This window comes from Chiloscyllium plagiosum, unplaced genomic scaffold (genome assembly GCF_037043375.1).
Source record: "Chiloscyllium plagiosum isolate Xiang-an unplaced genomic scaffold, Cpla_swu_hap1 HiC_scaffold_10, whole genome shotgun sequence".
NCBI lineage: Eukaryota > Metazoa > Chordata > Chondrichthyes > Orectolobiformes > Hemiscylliidae > Chiloscyllium > Chiloscyllium plagiosum.
This window is the reverse complement of record NW_028270148.1, coordinates 72,848,333-72,874,831: the sequence shown is the minus strand read 5'-3', so window position 1 is coordinate 72,874,831 and position 26,499 is coordinate 72,848,333. Positions and strand designations below refer to the sequence as shown.

Genomic DNA, 26,499 nt, shown 5'->3' with positions numbered 1-26,499 from the left:
TTGGTGTGTCCAGGAAGTGGATCAGAGAGACACCATGAGACTTCCAAGAGGTTGGCAGATGTCAGATGCCAGTGCTCGTGGATGGGGAACACGTGCAACCACAGCCCATCGAGTATTCGTGGAGATGCTGGTACAAGGTGTCCAAGATAGAGTGAAGGAGCAAGTGACAAGCTGGAGTTATCAGATTCCTGCTCTGACTTTCTTGTCGAGAATCTGTCAATGTTTATTTTCTTTGTGGTGAGAGTTAAATAGGAGGCTGCATATAAGGTGATAGTTAATGAGGTCAACAACAAGCAATAATGGAAATGTGTTGCTGGAAAAGCGCAGCAGGTCAGGCAGCATCTAGGGAACCGGAGAATCGACGTTTCGGGCATTAGCCCTTCTTCAGGAATGTTCCTGAAGAAGGGCTAATGCCCGAAACGTCGATTCTCCTGTTCCCTAGATGCTGCCTGACCTGCTGCGCTTTTCCAGCAACACATTTCCATCTCTGATCTCCAGCATCTGCAGACCTCACTTTCTCCTCAACAAGCAATAATCCCTATTTATTAGAACCTTGCTATTCCCAATTGAGAAACTTGTCTTGATGCCCAGAAAAATGAGTGAAAAATGCAGCCAGTTGTTCCCAACATTTAGAATGCCAACACTGGATTTCTCACGTGATTCTCCCAGATTTCTCATCATAGTTCATGTTGTTCAGGCTATAGGAGTCCACCTAAAATGTTGTAAGTGACTTGAAATTCAATACACAGCTCAACAAATAAGTTGTAATAGTCAAGGAATTGACCAGATGTACTGGCTATCTACTAACTTCTGCAAGATTAATTTGCATCATGACATATTCCTGTAATTATAACACATACTTTAATATCAATATCCCTGTTAGTAAATGTTTCATTATAGGAAATTCAATACATCTCATCTACAAGATAAATTTGGTATTTGGTTCTTTTGGCATGAAGAGTACATGTGTATTAGTTGTTGATGGGCAATTTTGTCCATTACATAATATTACAGGTTTCTAGAAGTTCTTCAAAGAATTGGAGATTAGAAAACTTCATCCTACATCACAAAGAGCCAAAATAGCAACACAAGATCCTATTCCTACAAAAATGGCAATAGTAAACAATAAGCTGAATGACGGAAATTCAACTGCACTTAATCTGTTTAAATAAATACTTTCCCTCACCCATACTAAACATCCAATAGTCTCTTTCTTTGTGTTAAGGTATTCTCTTCCATATGGAACACTATATTTATATGCCGAAGGAAAACACAATGAATAATTCAGGGACTTTGAGGACATTCAGTTAAGAAAACTTTTGAATCTTACTTTGAGTTGAAAAATGAAAACATGCCTGTATAATTGGGGGTCTCTTTTCTTTTCCTTTCCTTCCAAGATCGTCTAACCCCTTCAGTGAAGAGAACAAACCCTTTTTACTTCTTAATCGTTGAGACAGGGACAACGTTCTTTTTCGAAGTGTTGCTTCATCTCTGGAACAATTCTTCAAAAGAAAAAGTAAATCATGTGAAGAGAATTCATTCTACTTCAGATTTTCAATAGTCATACTAATTTTCTTTAAAGTTGGCAATTTTTGAGAATGCAAAAAGATTAAATGAATTTTTTTGTTTAAAAAACAGTACAATTTTTTAAAATTCAAGATTAAAATAGAATTGGAATCATTTTATAAAATAAATTCTCAAGTTGCTTTGTGGATACTTTATTTCCCAAAACAAACAATGTCAAGATGGTGGGAATTAATAAAAGTGTTAAAATTCCGAATCTTAATCCTAATTCTAATTCGGGGAGCTAACAGGTACTACAACCTTTTTCTAGCATTCATCAGCTATTAAGAATACAAACCTATCAAAGTAGGCTGACACTGATGGGGAACCTTCTCAATAAATGTGTGACATCACTGTCAAGTTAAGACTCTAGACTTTTAATTATCCTCACTTTATCACCAACACATCCCATCAAGTCAAAGTGTTAAAATACCACAACTTTGACAGTGCCATACAAAGTGTTTAAACTCTTTAAAGGTGCCTATATTTGCTACTTTTACTAAACATTGTCACCAAGTTTGAAATTGCAAATTAATTTAATTGGAAGTTCTGTAGAATGGGCTATGAAAAGTTGTTTTTTAGCAGGTAAGCCACATGTATTGCTGAAATTAGCCAAAATGGTCAAAGAAGCCACTTTGAAACATAACAAATATAGATTTCTTAGTCAGCGAACTACATATTCAAAGATAAATCATAAGGGCTTACAACAGAAACAGCCAGAAGGCCCATTGTGCTTATTTTGGCACTTTGCAGCAGTGTATCAAAAATAATCCCACTGCTCACCATAGATCCCTGTGTAGAAGTCACCAATAAAGTAAATGGTCTATTAAAAGGATTGGGAAGAGCAAAAACTATGAGTCACAATTGCAGTTATGGGATTTTCAAAAATGGAACTGGTGGTGATTTGAGAGAAGTAGCAAGTAAATTAAAAAGCATGATGAACAGATATACTGTATCTGGTAGAACACACTCCATGGGACATTCTTACATTAAGCAATTATTGGTAGACACACTTTGCATAAATTTTACATAGTTTTTCAGCGTACTATCTAGATTCAATTGAAGTTATGGACTACTTCTTCCTACCATTTCCCAAGAATTACTTTTTTTTTAAAAAAGCTACAACTATTAATTTTGTGCACACTGCCCTAAAGTAGGATTGAGTCCAAGTTGAAATTAAATTGGTTTAGATTGAAATGGTAGTCTTAGTGACCACTGGCAGAAGAATACGGGCACGTAAAATAAATTTAATCAATTGTTGGAACACTTAATATATTAACATGAACACAGTCACAACAATTGTGATATCACAAAGTAAGAATTATTTAATTTAACAAAACTACACACGAGGAATGATATGGATTCAAATCATTTGACATTCTCCACCACCACATTTTTCTCAAGATAATCACATTTAAGAATAACATGTAGAACACATTTCTACAGAAAATGTAGAGCGCTAAATTATAAACAGATCAATAGTATGGATATGTAACTTGCATCATTACTGTGCAGCCTGAGCTTTCTCCTAAATATAAACCTAATACATGGGGTAGAAAAAGGTAATGCCGCATGAAATAATTCATTAAGACATACATCCAGTTGAAAAACATTGAAGGGCATTAGGATGAAAGAACTAAAAACACAATTTAAAATACAATGATCACTCAACTGCTGAGATAATAAAGTTATCATTTAACCCATTCAACATCTCCGAGCATTTTGGAATTATCCTTTAGAGAAGGAAATCTGCCCTCCTTACATGTGACTCCAAACCCAGAGCAGTACAGTAATTCTTAGGTAATTAAGGATGGACAATAAATGATGTGACCACAATGCTCTCATCTCATGAATGAATATAAAATAAATTATGTACTTTGGGGCTGGGGCAGCCGTGTCAGGGAGAAAATTAATACAACATTGTGTTTTTTTAAAAATTCAATCGTGGGGTGTGTGCGTTGCTGGTTGGTCAGCAGTTATTTCCATTCTCTAGTTGCTCAAGGTGGTGGTGGTGATGAGCTGCCTTCCTGAACTGCTGAAACCTGTTCTCCTCCTTCAGGAAATTAAGTAGATCTCTAAGGCATACAATGGTATGAAATGCCAATAGAAGAATTAAGTTGAGTGATCCATTAGCTCTTTTACCCAAAATTATGAAAAAAAAGAAAATCTCATCAAAACGCAAAGATTACCCATGCTATTAGAACAACCATATAATGACCAGACAACTATTTATTCAGTGGTCCAGCCTCAGTTCTTACTAAAATGCACTTATTTTCAACAGTGTTCTTGAAATGGTTCCTCTGTCACAAAGGGTAAAGTTTAATCTTTTCTATTGAAAGACACAACAAACATTTCCATTTATCTAACATTAGCTTTCCATGGGCTGACCAGACAAGTGATGTAGTGGAAATGTTTTTCATTTTATGACTCACTATTAGACACCATGCAAACAACTAATGAATAAGTTCAATTTTGCAAGCTCATAGGAGAAAATAAAACAAAGGGTATCACATGTCATCAATCTTTCTTACACCTTGGTATCTTTCATTTCTATACAATTGTTTTCCTTCATACATTTAGTTCGCAGGTAAGAAAACTGAAATAAGACATGGAAGGTATGTTAAGTGTGGCTATTTACTTCTTACAGCAAAGCTGGACTTGATTTCATTTGATTAGGACCAGCAAACAATGAACTGATCTAATAGGATTGTGCATTTTAATTACCCTACTGGCAATATTAAAAACGTTGTTTTTAATAAATAGATAGATTTTTTTTAGATTAGTTTTTTTTAAGATTACTTACAGTGTGGAAACAGGCCCTTCGGCCCAACAAGTCCACACCGCCCTGCCGAAGCACAACCCACCCATGCCCCTACATTTACCCCTTACCTAACACTACGGGCAGTTTAGCATGGCCAATTCACCTGACCTGCACATCTTTGGACTGTGGGAGGAAACCGGAGCACCCGGAGGAAACCCACGCAGACATGGGAGAACGTGCAAACTCCACACAGTCAGTCACCTGAGGCGGGAATTGAACCCGGGTTTCTGGCGCTGCGAGGCAGCAGTGCTAACCACTGTGCCACCGTGCCGCCCACAAATAGATTGTGGAACTTTATGAGTCATGCCACATCAACTAATTTCTTTTGAAATAAGACAGATATCCTGCATCTCCCTCATTATTTCTTCAAACAATGAATTACATTTGGTCAAACCTTCCCATTTGAAATCCATGCCCATTTTCATTAGCTTCCAGATGCTTTCTTCACATCTGGGCAAAGATTCTAATATCTTTCCTACCAACAGCGTTAAGCTAATTAGTCTAGAGTTTTCTGGACATGTTTTAATCTCCCATTTTAAATATAGGGTTTCCATTTATTATCTTCTAGCACTTTCATTAAATGCATTCAATTTATATTCAATATTATATGCCCAATATTACTATCTACAACGTGCATAATATACTTTCAATGTTGTTTGTACACAATGATTCAATTTTGTATTGAGTATCAAAAGGGATGACTGTGGGTGAAGAGAAGGATAGAAAACAAAATTAAATGTCTCTCAATTTCTTAACCAATCCTTACCAGAGCATGAAAAGATGAGACGGAGAAGATCCCCAGTCTGCTAAGTGCCAATTTAGAGGGCCGACTGGCAGCTGCAAGGAGACTCTTAGGATTTGGTAGCTCACCTCCCTGTAGGCTCGCCAGGTAACAACGCATTCGGAACAGATCCACATTAAATTTCTCCAGATTATGCTCCCACTGCTGAATCTGATAATGAAAGCATTAGTAGAGAATTATTTGTCACAGTTCCCAATTCATACTATCTTGTTGATAATAAATACTAGCTTCTATTTAACACAAGCTGCTTATGGTAAAATAATCCGTCAGAATTATATTTTATGGCAAGTTCAACTATTTTCGAAAATTCAGCATTCCCCAATACCATTCCTTTGCTTAAGTGGTCAAATGACATGCTCCATAATCAGAACATGTCACATTCTGCCAATGATAATGTAGCATTGCTTGTACCTAAAACCTCTGGATTATGCCCCATTTGTAGGATGGCATTTCTGATATGGCACTACACTTCAATACTGCACTAGATGGTATTGAAATTGTCTGCCTGAATCCAAACAAGGGCTTGAATCCTATAAGTATCTATTTCAGAGACTGCTGTATTACCAACTGAGGCAAGTTGACACAAAGCAATGAAAAAGGCAAAGTATTATACAGAAAAATTGCAAGATTTATATATATACACAAATGAACATAAAGTGCTCTTCAGGTTCTGTGACAAACTCTAGTACCAGGACTTTTTCTTCTGAGTTGAGCAAAGGGAGTCCGAAAATCCCACTGTGTGCTACGCCTGCTTTGGAAGGCCTGAATAACCTTCACCAATAACTCAAAAAGGTCCCTCATGTCAACCCACGCCTCTACTACAGTCCTCTGCCATCTTTAAGTCAACTCATGCCAAGTCACCCACCACTGTTGTGATTGTACCTTCCAAATTAACACATGGGAAGACTCTAAGGGCCATGCTGAGGTGAACTAAAGTTCAAAATATCTATTATAGCCATTACTATTTAAGAAAAATGCCCATTCACGGCATTCTAAAAATGAAGTTTTTAGTTCTGCAGACCTTATGAATCCTTCAAGACCAGTTACAACTACTCTGAACATGCAGTTTAAAGCGTATGATAAGGTGAAAATGGGCTATATGAAATTCAACATAGAGTTCAAATGACTCCGCTAAGTGTGAGTTTCTATCCTGAGAGATTCACACCATACCCCTCTTCCATACTGGTGAAAACAGAATCCACTGGAGATTGGGCTGGGACTTGCAGATCTGGATCTTGGCTGCGACTTTGGAAGATGTGCAGCATCTCCACAACTCAAAAAATCCAGACCAGAATGACAGCTTTTTTGGAGATACAAATACTACAAAACACCACATCATGTAAAACGTCAACTTAAAACGTTCAGCAGTTCATTATTAATCTGTTCTCCTTCAGTGTTGCAGAAAACTCTCTTTTTTGATGCTTTCATAAATCAGACATAACTGGCTGGTACATGAACAAAGCTCAACAGGCATAAACTCAATTATTACAAGGACAACAAAAGAAAGAAAACGCTTTCATGAGGTGTTATTGAAACACTGCAAATGATTTTTAAGCAAGAAATTCCAGAAGATAAAGAAAATGGATCCAAAGAATTTGATCTGACACTGAACCAATGAATGATAGGCTTCACTTTTCCATGATGACATACGAGTTGTGATATTCTTGATCAAGTTATAAAGTTCCTGTAGTAAAAATGTAAGCTGTAGTGCATGACTGTGATTTCAATTCATTGCCGATGAAATGGTACCTTTCAAGGAGTGCTACTTGTTTTTAAAACTCATAGCTCATCTTTGGTGTACCATCAACCACTCTTCCAACTTCCTGGTGGCTTTCTTTTTCGAGAAATAGCCTATATTTTTCAGCTTATGACAGTAATGACAACCATTGTCCACTTTGAAGTTTACAGGAAATACAAGGAATCATGTGCATCTAGTGCAGATATCTGCGTACATACACAAACTTTGCTCCACATAACATTTTTGGGCTTTCTCTATGCAAACTAGCCCAAAACCAATTCAAACTCTGATGTGATGTACCAAAACATTTAGTTCAGAAAAGACAATGGATGCAGCAAAATTTTAGATGCAAAATACCTGATTTTGTCACATATTAAGCAGTAATTTATGCTGTTACAATATAACTAAGCAGTAGGCAAAGATCTGGATCATTCTGAAAATATTAAAAAATCAAATTATCACAAAACAAAAAGTTTTGCATCCAATTCTAAAGCATTTTTTCAGAAGATATATTAACAAAACTGAGGCTTATGGAAAAGGAAATTGACAACATTATTGCTAAGTTTGTAGATAACACAAGATAAGTGGCATGACAGGTAGCTTTGAGGAAGTGGAGAGGCTGCTGAATAATGTGAACAGACTAGGGAGCGTGGGCAAAGAAATGGACGATGGAATACAATGTGGGAAAGTGAGAGATGATGCACTTTGGTAGAAAGGAGAGGCGTGGACCATTTTCTAAACAGGGAAAGATTTCGGAAATCTGAAGCACAAGAGACTTGGGTGTCCTAATTCAAAACTCTGTTCAGGCTAACATACAATGCAGTTAGCAGTTAAGGAAACAAATGCAAAGTTAGTGTTCATTTCAAGAGTACTAGAATACAAGGGCAGAGATGAACTGCTGAAGCTGTATAAGCCTCTGGTCACACCACATTTGGAATATTGAGAGCAGTTTTGGACTCCATAGCTAAGGATCTGCTGGTGTTGAAGGGGATCCAGAGGACGCTTACAAGAATCAACCAAGGATGAAAAGTTTGTCATATGAGGAGCAGTTGAGGACTCTGATTATGTACACGATAGAGTTTAGGAGGATGAGGGATAATCTCATTGGAATACAGAATATAGAGTAGATGTACAGAGAACTACCCCTGAGAACAGAGATGACAAGGAGTTTCTTCAGACAGGGGGTGGTAAATATGTGGAATACATTGCCATCGAAAGTTGTGGTGGTCAAGCAACTGAGTGTGTTTAAAACAGAGATAGATAGGTAAGGGATCAATTTCTCTTATTGGAGATGGTCACGGCCTGGCATTTGTGTGGTACAAATGTTATTTGCTACCCAAAGAATGAATACTGACCAGATCTTGTTGCATTTGGACATGGACTGCTTCAGCATCTGAGTAGTTACAAATGACACTGAACATTGCGCAATCATAGGCGAACATCCCCACTTCCTGACTTTACATTGGTGGAAACGTCTACATAAGATGGACATGGTAAAATTATCTCTATTAGCTCATGCCACAGGACAGGAAAATAAAGATTTAAAGCTTTTGAGCAAGAAATACAGGAGGAATCTTTATTCAAGCAGCAATGACCTGGAACTTGCTATGATGAGGATGCTGAAATTAGACAGTATCAATTATTTCAAAAGTAAATTGAACAGGTAGTTGAAGAAAATGAACCTGCAGAGCAATGGGAGTGGGATCCCTGGTAATAAGATTGTGCCACAGACAGACAGTATAGTGTTAATATGCTGCATCACCTCCTCCTGTATTGCAAATGAGTCTATGACCATGATCTTGTATGGAAAGGCTGTATTAAAAATAGAGTCCTTGAAAACTTAAAGGTAACTTCAGAAATTGAGAAACATAATTGCTTTATACTTGAGGATAATTACATAGTTATCATAGAAAAGTCAAAACAAAATAACTAACTATAGACCTCTTCAGAGAAGGTAAGAAAATTTAGACAATGGACCTTCAATGTAGGTATTTCCTCTGTTCAAAATCATTTCTAATCCTATTATTGATTTTCTTACTGTTTGTGTCAATTCCTGACTGTCTGAAGTTAAAAATCTTGTATTCATACAGCACAGAAAAAGGTCCTTCAGCCCAACTCGTTCATGCTAACCAGGATTTCCCAAACTGAACTAGTACCATTTTCCTGAATTTGGCCCATATTCCTCTAAACCTTTCCTATCCATGTACCAGTCAAAATGTCTTTTAAAATGTTCTAACTGGTACCTACCTCTTCCATTTCCTCCAGCAGCTTATTCCGTAGAAAAGTTTTAATTTCTAGGACCCTAAATATCCATAAAACAAAAATGTAAATACTATGCTGCATATTGAATGTTCAACAAATAGTATTATTTTGCATCATAATACTTTACACCTCACTGTTCAACTGTGGGCTATCTGTAGATAAAAGATGGTACAGAGCCACAAGAGAAAATCTGATCAATAGAGCTTTTAAATCTGACCATTAGATGGCATTGTAGCCACTTTATCTGAGCTCTCCACATGCAAAACATTTCCCTCCACAAGAGCGGCTGATTCAATCTCAAAGGGTTCAAGTTTCACTCCATAATCAATGGTTCCCAATACACTCAAAACAGTGCAAAACCTTTTCAGATTTCAATCCCTTCTCAGGAGTTTGATTCTGTAGTCCAGTCACATTCAGTCATGAATAATGTGGATAATTACCAAACTCATTGGAGAAGACTGCTTCACAAACATCCCCAAATGATAGGGGAGACTAGCACATCTATGCAAGTTACAAGGCTGAAGCACTTGGAACTGTCTTCAGCCAGAAATTCAAAGTAGATGATCCATTTTAGCCTTCTTTAAACCCCACATCACCAATGTCAGTCTTGTAGCAATTTAATTCACTTTGTGATATCAAAAAGCAACTGAAGGCACTGGATACAGCAAAGACCAGGGGTTCAAATAACATTCTAGCAATAATACTGAAGACTTCTGAAGTTCCAGAACACAACAAGCTCCTAGACTAGCTTTTCTAGCACGTCATTCTGCTACAACAGAATTTCATTAATCAAATTCACTATAACACGATTGACAAATTGGGTCAATATTTCTATCATGCAAATTTTTAAAAGCATGTATTGGTTATAACATGATTCCAGCTCCATTAGCATAAGTGGTGCTGCTATTACGCGATTTTCTTATCACACGGGGTTGCACAAGAACAGAACTATTACGTTAAAGCAGAACTGAATGTACAGTTATAACATTGGTCACCACCCAACCTGGACAATTCCTGGGTATGACCAATCAAGCAAAAGCAGGAGAAATCCAACCCAGGCAACTGTCATTCTAAGTTGATTATCAGTGAAGGAAGAGATTGTTGACAGTGCTACCAAACTGCACTTGTTCAGACGGGGCCTGTTCACTGACACTCAGTTTGCATTCTGTTAGGGCTACATGTTTCAGGCCTCATTTCAGCCTTGATCAGAGCATGAATGTCACTGCCGGAGTTTCTCAGTGTAGTGTCTTAGGCCCAACCATCTTCAGCTGCTTCATCAAAAACACTGTTCCACCATTACATGGAGGTGGCGATATTCACTGATGATTGCACAATGATCACTCTTCCATGACTCTTCAAATACTGACATAGGCCACATCCAAATGTAGAAATAGCTGGACAAGAGTCAGAATTGGGTTGCTAAGTGTTAAGTCAGATGCTTGCCATGCAAGTATCAGGCAATTATCTTCTCCAACTGTACTGATTCTAACCATCTCCCTTTGGCATGCAATGGTGTTATTGGTGCTCATTGCTGAATTTACCCACCATTACCATTACGAAGGCTACCATTGAGCAGAAACTGAACTGGACTAGTCTTTTAAATGTTATAAATCCATGGCTGTCATTAGGCAGGTTTCCTTAACCAAAGACACAAAGATGCTGTTCGGTCTCAATAATATATTAACTTCACTGCTTCAAAAGCAAAACTATCTTGTAAAGCTAAAAATGTCCACCACAATCCCATTTGATTTTTTAAATTTGCAAAACCCTCCTGGTATTTCAGCAAAATAGCAATGTCCAATTTCAATTCTAGTTTGTAGTCAGAAAAAGAAAATTTGTCGCCCTTTACAGAATTAAAATATTTTCTCATTTACGGATATACTTTGATCTATTCAGATGCTAAAGTTGACCACAATCTCACAAGATGCCAAAAGGAATGAATGCTGTTGATGAGCTTTATCTTATTTCATGCAGTGTTCTTATGCAATCTGTAAAAAGCCATTTGAAGGGTAAGCAAAATGTGACGCAGTTGTAAAGTTTGAAATAAAAACTTTACCTATTGCATTTTAAACATTGTTTAATTTTTAAAAATGTTAGCCTGTCTAATATAGACCACTTGTTTCAAACACTTGATTTTGGAATTCTAGAAAAATCAAATGGCCACACAAAGTGCCTTTTTATGCAGCGGCCAAGATATAAAGAGTATTAAAATAACCTCAAGGGTTGTGTTTATACATACAATACCTAATTGCACAGTGTTTTTTATATATTCAAACATTTATGGGGATGAGGCAGATTTCCAAATAAAATTTCAGTCTCAATGATAATACCTCAAGTTATTCTTTTTAAACTACTGTTCAGATTTCAGACTCCTACTTTTAAACTAATTTGGACATCATGCAGAAAACATATTAACAATTAGTACCACAGTTCCATCCCCACTTCCTCCCCACCCCCCACAATTTTAATGTAGCCTAAGACTGAAGAATTACTCAGAGTAAGAAACATCAAAAGTATTATTTGGGAGGACTGTGAAATGCTGTTAAGTCTGTAGACTATCTGGTACCAATTTCAAACGTTAAAATAGAACCAGCTGTTCTCAGGGGAATTCCAGCCTACAGTCTCTATTAGCAAGCTTCGGTTCAATTTATGTTGAAATTTAGTAGTTTTACAGATTTACAGTTAACAACTAAAGGAAAAGCCGACAGCGCTCAGGAGAGGTTTTTCCCCACCCGTGCCAGGAAACAAGAATGTCATCATGTAACACTATGTTCTAGCAGGACACATAAAGGCATCATTCAGTGTAGTGCAGGATATTATGTCTATATCCAGGGCAAACAAGCTATATGGAAAAAATGGCTATTCAATGGAGTAGAAATAATACACCACTCATTCCACTGTAAAAACAGTGATTATGTTTTGCCTATTTATTACTCCGTACCAGACATATTAAAATGTCAAAGTGTCTTTACAACTACTGGAAACATGCAAGCAATGACTATCTTTCTTTTAATTAATGCAAATGTACCAAATATTATCTGCTATTGAGGCACATTTGTATACTTACTAGTAATACAACTGAAACCAAATCAGCATCACTTTAGAATTTTGCATGAATGAAAGGAGAATAGTCTCACAATGCCTTGCACACATGCAATAGGAACACCAAAAGGTAGAGGAGTGGGTATTTAGTCTCTCAAGTCTACTCCACCATGGTTTATTTGTATCTTAACTCTATTTACCTGCCTTAGTTCCTGTGTAAACCAATTTAAAACAACTTTCTAAATTTGAAATAATTTGGGTTACTCAATTTACTTAAGCATGTCATAACATCTCAAAATCAGTTAATTAAAAAAGGTCTACTCAACAGTTGGCCCTCTTTTACATAGAAATATAAAAAACAAAAGCAGTAGACTATTCGGCTCTTTGAGCCTACTCTGTCAATGCAATATGATCATGGTCTTTCATCCAACTCAGCACTAGGTTCCTGCTTTCTCCCGTTCCCTTTGATCCCTTTATTCCTAATAACTATTTCTTACTCTTTTTTGAAAGCAATGTTTTGGCCTTAGCTGCTTTCTGTGGCAGAGAATTCCACAGTCCACCACTCTGTGGGTGAAGGGCTTTCTCCTCATTTTGGTTTTAAACGGCCTAACCCTCTATCCTTAGACTGTAAAGTCTGGTTATAGGCTGCTCAGGCATTAGGAACATAGTTTCTGCATTTACCCTGACTCCTCCTTTTAGAATTTGAGAGACTGCTATGAGATTCCTCCCGCCTCCCCACCCCCCCCCCCCAAACCCCCAATTCTGCTAAACTCCTGTGAATATAGTCCTAACTAATCCAGTCTCTCTTCATATGTCAGTCCTGCTATTTGAGCAATCAGACTGGTAACTTTTAACATTAACATGATAGGACACTAGTGATTATAGCATTATACTTGGGCAAAAATGCAGGGCCTGAGTTCTGCTTTCTTTTCGTCCCAATTTCAGTTATTCTTCAAATAATTTGCACTGTACAGAAAGAAAAAAAAAAAATCAATCAATCATTGTGGTTCTTACTTTATTTAACTCATCTAATACTCCATGACATGACAGAAACCAATTATATGAGCAAAATAAATGCAATCAAAAGAGGAAAAGATCTGGATCTCAAATTCATTAAACAGAAGCCCCATTGTTAGGGTTATTGCTAAAAAAGATTTCAATGTGAACATCGCTACACTACAAAGCATCAAAACATTTGCAGTTTCACAACAGCCATTACAAATTTATGCAGCAAACAGTTACAGAACTTGGTAAACAATTGCACCCAAAAAATTATTTAGTTTGTTTTCTATCATTACTTTTCTGACAATAAGCTATAAAACTAGCTGCAAATTGTATCCTACTGGCACAAATTGTATACTTGACGTTAATGGGGAAATCCTGTAGATTGAGATACTCGGGCTAGTCTCGCTACATCAATTTCTCTGTGGACCTTAATATTTTCATGGGCTGGCATGAAAGATATTTATCTTTCAATAACAGCAGACTTATTTGGTGCCCAACAGGGCTGCCAACTACCTACTTCAACATTTAAGAAAAATTAAGCCAGAGAACTGTTTGAATACAAGAGTATCATGAAACAGCAATTTCCCCTATTCACTTTACGCTATCACATTAAACATATCATTCTCCTTGTTGCAGTGTAAGATAACAGGGCAGTCATCAAGAACTGAGCATACATTACTGAAGTTCAGACTCAGGGCCACAGTGAAAGCTACACGTGGTTTTGCTTCAACACACAGATGTGGCATTTTACTTTTGATTTGTTCCTTTACATCTGACACTATGAATTATGAAATCAACTAAAGTAATATATTCCTCATAAAAACAACAATCAAGAGTTAAACGTTCAAAGCATTCACTTTGGAGCTAACTGTTTTTTCCATTCATTACCGAGTGACCCAGAGATGGTATCATGTGTGAACAAGGATGTTTCTTCACATTATTTGTCTGAACCCATCTACTGTACAGTGGTTCACAAAAAAAAAGACATATACAATTCAGACTGTAAGGCAGAGGAGCAGAAATTAAGCCATTCAGCCCATTGAGTCTGCTCTGCCAATAAATCATGGCTGATAGGTTTCACAACCCCATTCTCCAGCTTTCACCCATAGCCCTTGATCCCCTTGATACTCAAGAACCTATCTACCTCAATGACCTGGCCTCCACAGCCTTCTGTGGCATCACTCTCTGGCTGAAGGCATTTCTCCTTATCTCTGTTCTAAAAGGTCTTCCTTTTACTCTGAGGCTATGCCTTCAGGTCCTAGTTTCTCCCACCCATGGAAACAACTTCCCAACATCTACTCTGTCGAGGTAATTCAGTATTCTGTATATTAGACGCAAAGTGTGGGAGAAAATCCACTACCCTGTCCACCCACAGCATGGCCACAAAGAGCATAAGGAACCATGTCTGCCTAAGCCACAACAGCAACTACTCAGAGTGCCTCAGCCTTGACCAAACAGACTAACTAAGATACGAGAAAGCAAACAGTAAGTGATGAGGCAACTTCCAGATTGGGGAATACACTTCCCTAGACAGCCTGACAATAGATTTAGAGTCATAGAGAAGTACAGCACGGAAACAGACCCTTTGGTCCAACCCGTCCATGCCGACCAGATATCCCAACCCAATCTAGTTCCACCTGCTGGCTCCCAGCCCATATCCCTCCAAACACTTCCTATTCATATACTCATCCAGATGCCTTTTAAATGTTGCAATTGTACTAGCCTCCACCACTTCCTCTGGCAGCTCATTCCATACACGTACCACCCTCTGTGTGTAAAAGTTGCCCTTTAGGTCTCTTTTATATCTTTCCCCTCTCACCCTAAACCTATGCCCTCTAGTTCTGGACTCCCCGATCCCGGGGAAAAGATCTTATCTATTCACCCTACCCATGCCCCTCATAATTTTATAAACCTCGATGAAGTCACGCCTCAGCCTCCAACGCTCCAGGGAAAACTGCCCCAGCCTATTCAACTTCTCCCTCTAGCTCAATCCTCCAACCCTGGCAACATCCTTGTAACTCTTTTCTGAACCTTTTCAAGTTTCACATCTTTCTGATAGGAAAGAGACCAGAATTGCATGCAATATTCCAACAGTGGCCTAAACAATGTCCTGTACAGCTGCAACATGACCTCCCAACTCCTGTACTCAGTACTCGGACCAATAAAGGCAAGCATATGAAATGCCTTCTTCACTATCCTATCTACCTGCGACTCCACTTTCAAGAAGCTATGAACCTGCACTCCAAGGTCTTTGTTCAGCAACACTTCCTAGGACCTTACCATCAAGTGTATAAGTCCCGCTAAGATTTGCTTTGCCAAAATGAAACACCTTGCATTTATCTAAATTAAACTCCATCTGCCACTTCTCAGCCCATTGGCCCAACTGGTCAAGATCCCCTTGTAATCAGAGGTAACCTTTATCACTGTCCACTTCCTAGCCTTCAATAAGCACAATCGCTCCCCAAGCCCTAAGGGCAGCCTTGCTCCATACTGAAACTCCATAAAGGGTGCTCAGATTGAAAGGCACCAAGGTACCTCACTTGTGGACTAACCACAATGGAAACCCATTGATGCCAGGATGAGAGATATTAGCACCTACTCTCACAAAGGATTAGATTCTCCTGATCAAACACGGACTGAGTGCTGCTACCAGGCGGCTGATTGTCCTCCCATAGTGTTTTACTCTTGATTGTTCTGTAATTCACACCACATTACTGTGCCCCTTTCAAATTGCCAGTGCCCACTGCTCAAGGAAGAGAACCCTTGGTCTACCTGTACAGTGTCAGCCTAGTCAATTTCTCTTCCAGCCATATGGCTTGTAATAAACAGCTTGTCAATTTCACACAATCCATGCTTGTGTGGTCTATTCAAAGAGGGTAATTTCCCTGACACTAAGTTAGAGAGTTCTTTTGATGCCACAGTTAGCAATCCTATCTCTAAGACAGAAACTCCGGTTTCAAGTCCTACTCCAGGACTTGGAGAAGTTTGAGTATCAATTTGTATATCCTTCCAACAGATGCCATTGGCAGGTGTTAAGAGGCAGAGAGACTCATGATCAGCCACATGATGAAAACAAATTGAAATATCTACCATCACTTTATAACGCCAGACCACTGCCAATAGCATGGGTTCAAATCCTACTCTGGCTATGGACCCTATTTCGCCTTCCCCTAGTACAGGTTGTTTCCCTGTCGGACAAGCCTGCCTTCTTTCTCAAAAAGATGACAGTAAGTTATCTTTAACTCTTCGACATTTGGCTATCTATTGAAAATCCAAAGACTATGCACCGAGGTGAGGGATTAACATCAACAGATTTAGAAGCTACAAAAATTCTGAAACAAATATTCAGTCTGAAGATTCCTAGCATTAAACACATTTGGAAGGTGCTCAGAGCATTTTACACAATCAAGCACAAGTGCAGCATTACAACACTAATGCTGGTACACATCCATTAGCTGTTGAAACAAAGAACTAGCTGATTATAAAAGTTTGCATCTTGTGCTCCCACACGAGCATGCACTCCCCAAAATAAATAAATTTGCAACTTGAAGTCCTTCAAAAGGATGATGTCAACAATAAGATCTAAGAATACCTGATTTTCAATAGCTTTTCTGTTTTTGGGATCATTTACAATAGACAGCTGTAACTCAGCCATTTTCTTCATTTTTCCATCCATATCGATCTTCTGCATGAAGTTTTTGGTTTCATTTTTTAGTAACTTGATTGTATCTTCTTTCCCATGTTGCTTTGCAAACACTGATGCACAGGCAGAATGTATTGCTGTAACCCAGTTTTCGAGGTCAGTCTGGCTTGTAGCCTAGAAATCAGACAGAATAATTAGACCTTAATTCGTTAAACTTACTTTTAATTCATTCACAGGATGAAGGCGTCACTGACTAGGCCATCATTTATTACCTATCCCTAATTGTCCACAGAACACTTGAGAGGCAACCACATTGTTTTTTTTTAAGATTACCTACAGTGTGGAAACAGGCCCTTCGGCCCAACAAGTCCACACCGACCCTCCGAAGAGTAACCCACCCAGACCCATTCCCCTACATTCACCTCTTCACCTAACACTATGGGTAATTTAGTATGGCCAATTCACCTAACCTGCACATCTTTGGACTGTGGGATGAAACCCACACAGACAATGTGCAAACTCCACACAGAAAGTTGCCTGAGGCAGGAATTGAACCCTGGTCTCTGGCACCGAGAGGCAGCAGTGCTAACCATTGTGCCACCATGCTTTAGGTCTGGAATCTCATGTTAGCCAGACTGGATAAGGATGGCAGTTTCCTTCCCTAAAAGGACATTAGTGAGTCACATGGGCTTTTACAGCTATCAGCATTGGGCTCTTAATTCCAGATTTTTATAAATGGTGTGGTGAGATTTGAACCCACGTCCCCACTTGGGTCCTGAAGATTAACAGTCCTGCGATAATAGCACAGGTTTTGTTACATATGAACATTGACTGCTTCAATATCTGAATAGTGCTTAATATTGTGCAATCAACAAACTGATTCACTGCTACCTTTTGAAGAAGAGAAGGTCAGTGATGAAGCCACTGATTTTGAGACTTTAAAACTCCCTGTGAAACTCAGGCATTGATGTCTTAGATTATGAACCTCCAACAATTGCAAGTATTATTCTTTGAGTAGCTACAACTCCAACTAGTGGCGAGTTTTCCCTGATTACCAGTGACTCCAGTTTTGCTAAAGCTTCTTGATACCACACTCAGTTAAACTATGCCTGGATACCAAGGGCAGTGAATCTCATTTCCGAGTGCAGCTCTTTGGTCCACATTTGAAAAAAAAAAGGTTGTAATGAAGTCACGAAATGCATGACAGACCTCAAACCAATCGTCAATAAGTAGGTTATTGCTGAGTAAGTGCTGCTCGACTGTACTTTCATCACTTTGATTAATGAGAACAGACATAATTGGTCAACTATGACTAAGAATTGAATTGATGATAGAAGCATAAAGCCAAATAGATGGCAAAATAGAAATATGAACAAAATACAACTTAAAATATTCAATGCTAGATATTTATGCTGAAGTTTATAAGGAATGTCTTTCCACTTAGAGTCCTAGATATTGACATCCACCCACAGCAAGCTAGTGGCCAATTAGAAAGCCAGCAGTACCACTAGGATTGGTGGTTATTGTTGGGACTGTTATAGTCCCCAATGAAGGCTTCCAGCAAAGAAGCCTAGAAAAAGCATTGCTCAGGGTTTCACCAGGTCGAGGATGTCAGGGTGGACAAGGTTGGAGAGGAAGGGAAAAATAAGGGTATGGGTACATGAGAAGAGAGAGAGCGCTTTCCTTGGAGGTTGGGGGAAAGAGGGGAGACACTTGTGATGGAAATAGAGAACTTGAGAAATAGGCATTGCCCAGCCACTAGTTCACCAGGTTTCACTTAACATGCTGGACAGTGTCATACTCGTCTATTGTTGCTAAAATTAATAGTGGTGAAGAAGGATGCTCTTAAGTAGCTAATAAGCAATTCACCCACAGGCTACTACATTGGTAGTGTCTTGGCACCAGGGCACTGTCAGTATAGCACCAAATTGTACAGCCTCCATTTCCCCAACATGGCATTCTTCCACCAGTGGGCTGTAAAATTCTAGCTTATAAGTTGACGTTCACTGGCATTTGATGTGGCAGACCAAATATCAAATGAAGAAACATCTCAAGTTACGAACTCCACAAGGAAATAACATGACTTTTATGTTATGACTTTAAGAACTGGAATTCATGAAGAACATGCTGTCAAAGTGTTTCAGTTTAAGGCCAACTTACTCTTTGATATGGTTTACAGATTAATACTCTTGCATGAATCTTTCTTATTTTTTAACTTTCATTACAACCATAATTATGTCATATTATTGCAAACACATTCAGTCTTCTATTTTACAACACATTTGCGACTGTACATATCTAAATTCTGAAAAGATTTCAAAATATTTGGAGGGATTAAGATACTATATCCAGAGAGAGGAATATTTAGCCTCCCTAGATTTTGTTTGCAGATTCCCTAAATAATGTTATTAGATTCCTTAATTTCTGATCAATCAACCCATGAAGTCATTCATTCATGAAGGACATTATGATAAATTTTACATTAAGGATTCACAGGTTGTTTTTAAGTTTTTAAATAAAACATTTTAAATCTAGCAGTATATTAGCAGTAGTTCTTCTCTCCTTTATAGGTACCTTTGCATTTTGGGTGAGCCACATTATTAAATAAGTAAATAGTAAGGAAAAACCTGAAATAAGACAACATCCCCAAAAGCATTACTGAGGCAGAACACATTTTCCTTCTTGGGATGTTCCGGTACAGGCTGCACTATGCTATCTTCGGCAAATAAAGCATATCTGGGGACGCTGTTCTGCTCCATGAGGTTTTTCCCACTGGTTTCATAAAATAGTAGGGTGCAACCTTTAAGAAAAGAGGAGAAAAAAATGCATGTTTGGTGAAATAACAATTTTACAAATCTGTTTCATAAACTAACAACAGAAAATTACATGGAGGTAAATAAACCTAATAGTTCCTTGCCTTCACTAATAGGTGATAATGTAATACTTTTTTTAAAAACTTCACATTTCAATTAGTTCACTAATTCCTGTAGACTTCCCTCCAAAACTCAAATCTGAGCTTGCATTTGTATGTCCATTGTTTTGCTGTCATTGCAAAATATGGGCATTTCTTTGTTCTTCTTGTAAAAACACTGACCAAAATAGACAAAGTATTTTGGGGTCAGCAAGTACATAGAACAAAAGTTATTTATTCCTTCACTTGGTGTAGTAGACATTTTTATTATCCAAATGCATTGTCAATCTAATTGTGTCACTAGAGCCTAGTGCTTTGACATTAAGTCATTAATGCGTCTAACTCTCAAGTTTGAATACTTTCGAAATTATAAAAGTGATGGAAACCAAATTAAAACTTAAATTTATATTGACTAGTTATTGGACAGAGGGGTCAAGTATTTGCAAATAAATAGGAGGCTTACAGGTCTAGATTGCTGTCAAGTGGAAATTTAATTTTGCATAATTCATCAGCAAGTTTAATGGAGAGCCAAAATAGTTCCTTGAAATCTAGTTGATTGCGTTTCCAAGTCACATAAATCTATGGATACTATCAAATACAGGCTTCCAGAATGCACTCAATACAGGTTCAACACAAAAGATAATCAGCAAAATATAGGTAAACCTAAAGCAAATGGACTGTAATGGTATAATGTATCAGCTCCTCATGGGCATCTAGAGATTGGCAATAAATGTTGATCCAGCAAGTAACACTAAGATCTCAAATGAATAAAAATATAATCAGTATGTATGGAATCAGAAATAGCCTTTTTATTTAAGTTAGAATTTTGTTGGAAGATGGGAAATAGATGATGAATAAGAGGTAGATACTCGGATTGCGGCATTTATAGCATCATTCAATTCCTACAATGTGGAAGCAGACCATTCGGCCCATTGGGTTCACACTGACCCTCCAAAGAGCATCCCACCCAGACCCACCTCCCTACTTTAGCCCCGTAACCCTGCATTTCCTGGGGCTAATTCACCCAGCCTACACTTCCCTCGACACTATGGACAATTTATCATGACCAGTACACCTAATCTGCACATCTTTGTACTATGGAAGGAAACTGGAGCACCTGGAGGAAACCATGCACACATGCGAAGAATGCGCAAACTCCGCACAGACAGTCACCAGAGGCTGGTATCAAACCCTAGAACCGAGGCAACAGTGCTAACCACTGAGTCACCATGAAGATTCTTTTCATGAATGACTGTGATACCAGAATACGGAATTGCATATCCAACTCTGCAGATGGCACCAAGTTAGGAGGGAGAAAAAATAGCCCAGACATAAGAGTTCAAAAGCAATAAAGTCAGATTAATCCAGTGGACAAACCAGAGAGAATTCAAAATAGCTAAGAGTGAGAAAAATTATTTTGGGATGAGGAAGGATGAATCAAAGTACTCCCTAAATAGTGAGAAATGAGGAACTACATAATTCCATTCCTGATAGTCTGGTAGAGTTGGAAACTCTCATCGCATTTAAAACATATTGAATATGTACTTAAAGTTATAGGTCAAGAGCTGAAAAATGTATTTGCCTCGATAATTCTTTTGAGACTTGCAATGGCATACCCCAGATGGCCTCTCTTTTATCCTATAGAAATTTGGCAATCTAACCACACAGCTAATGAACAGTACAAAACGCCTAATGAAATATTTGCCTTTATCTGAAGGAAACTGAAGCACAAAGGACAGGAAATCATCCTGAACCAACTATAGCCATTGCCAAACTCTATCTAGTGTACCATGTTTAATTGTGGATATCAGAATTTGGGAGAAAGATAATGGTGGATCTGTGGTGCAGGTTGACTAAAATGACACCAAATGTTAGGAGGCTACGCTTGGAAGATAAACTGCTTGAACTTAATCTCTTAGACTTCAGATCACATGAGCTAAGTGGTGATCTGTTTGAGGTGTTCAATACATTACCATAATTTGGTAACAAAGTTCCAGAAAAAGTACTTCCTCTGATGGGGAATAATCAAGAACAGGAAAAATAGTCTTAAAAGGTGTGGATATGCAATTCAGAAATTAAAGTTCAGGAAGCACTTTTAATCCTAGAGCACACTTGCCCAAATGGTAAGGATTCTTGAAGATGTGGTACTTATTTAACAAAAAGAAATGTTGCGATTTGGAACAAACATGGAGCTAATCAATCAAATGTGGACCTAATCAACCATGATACAATTAAATGGAGGAGCAGGTGTGATGGGCTGAAAGGCCTAATCCAGTTCCTATTTAGCAGCTTATATCAGAGTACTGACCTCTTATTTTTCCACTGTATAAGATTGAAAGCTACACAAGGCTGAAAAACCATAATAGTGCTTCTGCCAATATTTTTAATTAAAAGACCAGGCCTGTGCATTAAATACTATGCTGATGAAAGAGATTTGGTAACAAGGCATTATTCAGCTCATTAACCAAAAATTCACAGATACAGCTAAACCAGGCAAGACCATAAATCAGCTTTACATGTTTATTCGAAGCAGGTTACAGAATATTTTTTTTTAATGACACTGCTTCAAACATTTCATTTTCAGAGATATTGACAACATTTGAATATTTAAATCACACTTTGTAGTAAACATAGGTGGGGTAGTTTATTGAGGAATTTTAACAGTTTTAGTTTGGAAGGGCAATGTGTGGTGGAGCAGGCTCGGAGGGCCAAAGAGCCTGTTCATGTACTGCATTGCTCTTTGTTCTTCCATACACATTAGGATAGCCAGAGTAGTTTATGCCAGAAAGGTAATCAATTTCTTAGGTGAGATCAAATTATTTTTCCCACAGAATTATTGATCTGGTGAAGAATTGTCTGAACAGCAGAGGGCAGAATTGGAATAGGAATAATGGATAGGTACTCTCATTGGTAGGATGTCATTCTTGATGTCGCACAAGAATCTGCATTGCAACTTTGTGACTCAGTGTATTTATTAATCACAAATGAAAAGATGGAAAGCTATGTATCCAAGTTTGCTCATGTTAAAAATGACAGGCAGCTGTGGAAATAGAAGCATACAATTATAAATATAGTAACAGATAAACAAATAGGCAAAACTGGTGAATGAACTTAAAATGCAGGCAAAAGTTAAAAGGTGTTTCATTTTGAAAAGAAGACTTCCGAAATGCTGGAAAACTGGTATCCCTGGTGAAACATTTTGCACAAGGATGCAGTTATCAGTGAGAAATGGATGGAGGCACATGGATTATTGAAATGTAGAGACACAGAAAATGCTTTAAAAGGTTAATACAAATGTCGATCTCTGTGTCTCGAGAACTAATAAGCAAAGGGACAGAAGTTATGTTACAGCTTGCAGCCATCATTTGACTACACTGGGATTACTGACAGCAGGTTTAAGTACTGCATCTTAGAAACAAAACAGTGCTCTTGATTGGAGGGGAGTACCCAACAGCATCTGGATTCAAAATGTATCCATCACATGGTCATGCGATTAAGGCCAATTGTCAGACTTAATCCAAAAATATAGTAAGAGACTATATAATCAAATTTTTTTCTCTCAGTAATTACCTTTAAGAGAAACCCAATACTGTTTCCATTTTCTGCGGGGTGCAAGTTCCAATTTTCTCTCCTTCTGATGTGTAATAAGAGGTTTAAAAGATAACCAGCCGGCCTTTCGCACAAACCCCTGTTCTTTTTCATACAATAAATCCAATTGTTCTAAAGAGCTGAAGGAATCAGTGCTGGTTTCCTCACTTCCTGTCGACTGGTCTGCATTTTCCAAAGACATATGACCCATTTCCAACTCTCGCATAAAGTTCTCATAAATGCTCTGTCTCAAGACGTCATTACCGACTGCATTGGTAGAGTTACTTCTTGGTGGCAATGTATAGCTGAAGCCAGGTGACCACAGTAAACTTGACACCTGGGAAGGAGAACTAGTGTCTGCAGTAACGCCATCAATTCCACTATCACAATATTCACTTATTTCCTTGGATTTAGAGTCCTGCAAAATTGACACGATTTTTAATATTATGGCAGAAACACAGATAAAACAAAATTTATAAATGCACTATTAACATGAGATTTTTTCATATACATTTAACCAACAATTATGATTTACGCATTGGCAATGTAAAGATAATATTTCACTAATAACAGCTATGCACCTGAATACATGCAGACACTCTCTCTCTCATATCTGGAAAAAGTAAGGGAAAGTAGAATAGAAGCAAATTTAAGAAAACTGAACTGAAAGCACAAATGATGATCAGGTTTTAAAAGTCAAAGCAAATGCAAATATATAAATTGAGATATTTTCAAAAAAATGGAAGGCTGCCATCATTCACTTAGTATGTATATTATCCATGTCAAAGCAATATAACCTTTGAATCAAAATACGTACAAAAGTACCCCCCTCCCAGTGTTACTCCAGTAAATTTGCACTGTATCCTCTCCAAAGCGATTAAGTGAGTTGTCCAGAATCAGATACAATACTCCAGTGCGTCTTAACGATTTTAAAGGGTTTAGCAGATCTTCGATGCTTTTCTACTCCTATACTTCCAAACAAAAAATGATCCCGTATTCTTCGCAAAAATCAGAACTTTCCAGGTCCACATGGGGTTTTTAAGGTGGGTTGGTGGGGAATGTCAGGAGGCAAATTTATGTTTCCCAATTGGTGGGAGGTTAAACATTTGCTATTAAGTTCTCAATGTTTCAGATTGGTTGAGTTTTCTGACATTAGTGGTGGTGAAGGTTTTGCATTCACCTACACCACTAACCCCACCACCCCGGACTGAACATTTGAACTCCCCCTCCCACTCCACCAAGGACATGCAAGTACTGGGCCTCCTCTACCACCAAACGGTTACTACTCAACGCCTGGAGGAGGAACGCCTCATTCAGCCTTGGGACCCTGTAACCACACGGGATAAACATGGATTTCAACAGCTTCCTCATTTCCCCTCCCCAAAAATTATCCCAGTGCCTTCAACTTGGCACTGCCCTCCGGACCTGTCCATCACTCCCTCCTCTGACCTATCATCTTCTCCCTCACCTATCACATTCCCAGCTACCTTCGCCATCTCCCTCCCATTTATCTCTCAGCCCCGACCCACATGCCTCATTACTGATGAAGGGCTTATACCTGAAACGTCTATTCTCCTGCTCAGATGTTGCCTGACCTGCTGGTTTTTCCAGCAATACACTCTCAACTCCTCCTGAGAGGTTTTTCAATCTCATTTTCCTGCTTTCTCCCCATAACCTTAGATCCTTTGGCAATCAAGAAATCCTCAATCTCTGTTTAAAATATACTCAATGACCTGGCTTCCACAGCCTTCTGTGGCAATGAATTCCACAGATTTACTACTCACTGGTTAAGAATTTCTCCTTATCTCGGTTCTATAGGTTCTCCCCTTTACTCTCAGGCTGTACCCTCAGGTCCTCATCTCTTCTGCCAATGGTAAGATCTCACCAACGTCCACTCTGTCCAGGACGTTCAGTATTCTGTAAATTTCAAATCAGTTCCCCTCTCATCCTTCTAAACACCATTGAGTATAGTCCCAGAGTCCTCAAATGTTCCGCTTATGTTAAGCCTTTCATCCCTGGGTTTATTCTAATGAACCTCCTCTGGACCCATTCCAGGGCCAATACATCCTTCCTGAGGGTATGGGGTCCAAAATTGCTCACAATATTCTAAATTTGGTCTGACCAGAGCCTGAAAAAGCTTCAGAAGTATATCTCTGCTTTTATATTCTAGCCCTCTCAAGATGAATGCTGAAAATGTGTTGCTGGAAAAGCGCAGCAGGTCAGGCAGCATCCAAGGAGCAGGAGAATCGACATTTCGGGTATGAGCCCTTCTTCAGGAATGAGGAGAGTGTGCCAAGCAGGCTAAGATAAAAGGTACGGAGGAGGGACTTGGGGGAGGGGCATTGGAAATGCGATAGGTGGTAGGAGGTTAAGGTGAGGGTGATAGGCCGGAGTGGGGGTGGGGGTGGAGAGGTCAGGAAGAAGATTGCAGGTTAGGAAGGTAGTGCCAAGTTCGAGGGTTGGGACTGATACAAGGTGGAGGGAGGAGAAATGAGGAAACTGGAGGCAGGATGGTGGCTCAGGGGTTAGCACTGCTGCCTCACAGCACCAGGGACTCTGGTTAGATTCCAGCCTCAGTAGACTGTCTGTGTGGAGTTTGCACATTCTCCCAGTGTCTGCGTGGGTTTACTCCAGGTGCTCTGGTTTCCTCCCACAGTCCAAAGATGTGCAGGTAAATTGTCCATAGTTTTCAGGTATGTGTAGTTTGGGTGCATTAGTCAGGGGAAATGTATAGTAATAGGGTAGGGGAATGACTCTGGGTGGGATACTCTTCAGAGGGTTGGTGTGGACTTGTTGTGTTTCCACACTGTAAGGATTCCATGATTCCAAAGTTACTTGGCTTTTATCAATCCAAACCCGAACGTTCTCCAGATCATGCCAATGGCAGATGCAGACTGCTCCATTATCTGAAGAGTTGTGTGGGGTACTGACTATTATGCAATCAATGATCAACTCCAATTCTAACCCTATGATAGAGGAAAGTGACTGATGAAGCATCTGATACAGGTATGTCTTCAGTGATGCCTTGGGGCTGAGAAGATAGTTGTGCCACAATCACCTTTTTGTCTATGCTCGGTATGACCAGACTAATTAAAAGGAGGCTGACTGAGATTTTCCATGATTC

The 26,499-nt window shown here is 38.7% G+C and overlaps 1 protein-coding gene across 1 annotated transcript in view; it reads right to left on the bottom strand.

The window, feature by feature from the left end:
• tiam2b (TIAM Rac1 associated GEF 2b) overlaps window positions 1–26,499 on the bottom strand; it is a 243,392-nt gene that overhangs the window by 180,278 nt on the left and 36,615 nt on the right. The window contains exons 2-6 of the mRNA XM_043696135.2: window positions 23,358–23,793; window positions 19,504–19,676; window positions 16,826–17,050; window positions 5,151–5,336; window positions 1,356–1,502 (exon numbers count right to left, since the gene is read on the bottom strand). Coding sequence (XP_043552070.2) covers window positions 1,356–1,502; window positions 5,151–5,336; window positions 16,826–17,050; window positions 19,504–19,676; window positions 23,358–23,793 — 1,167 coding nt within the window. The remainder of the gene's footprint in view (window positions 1–1,355; window positions 1,503–5,150; window positions 5,337–16,825; window positions 17,051–19,503; window positions 19,677–23,357; window positions 23,794–26,499) is intronic.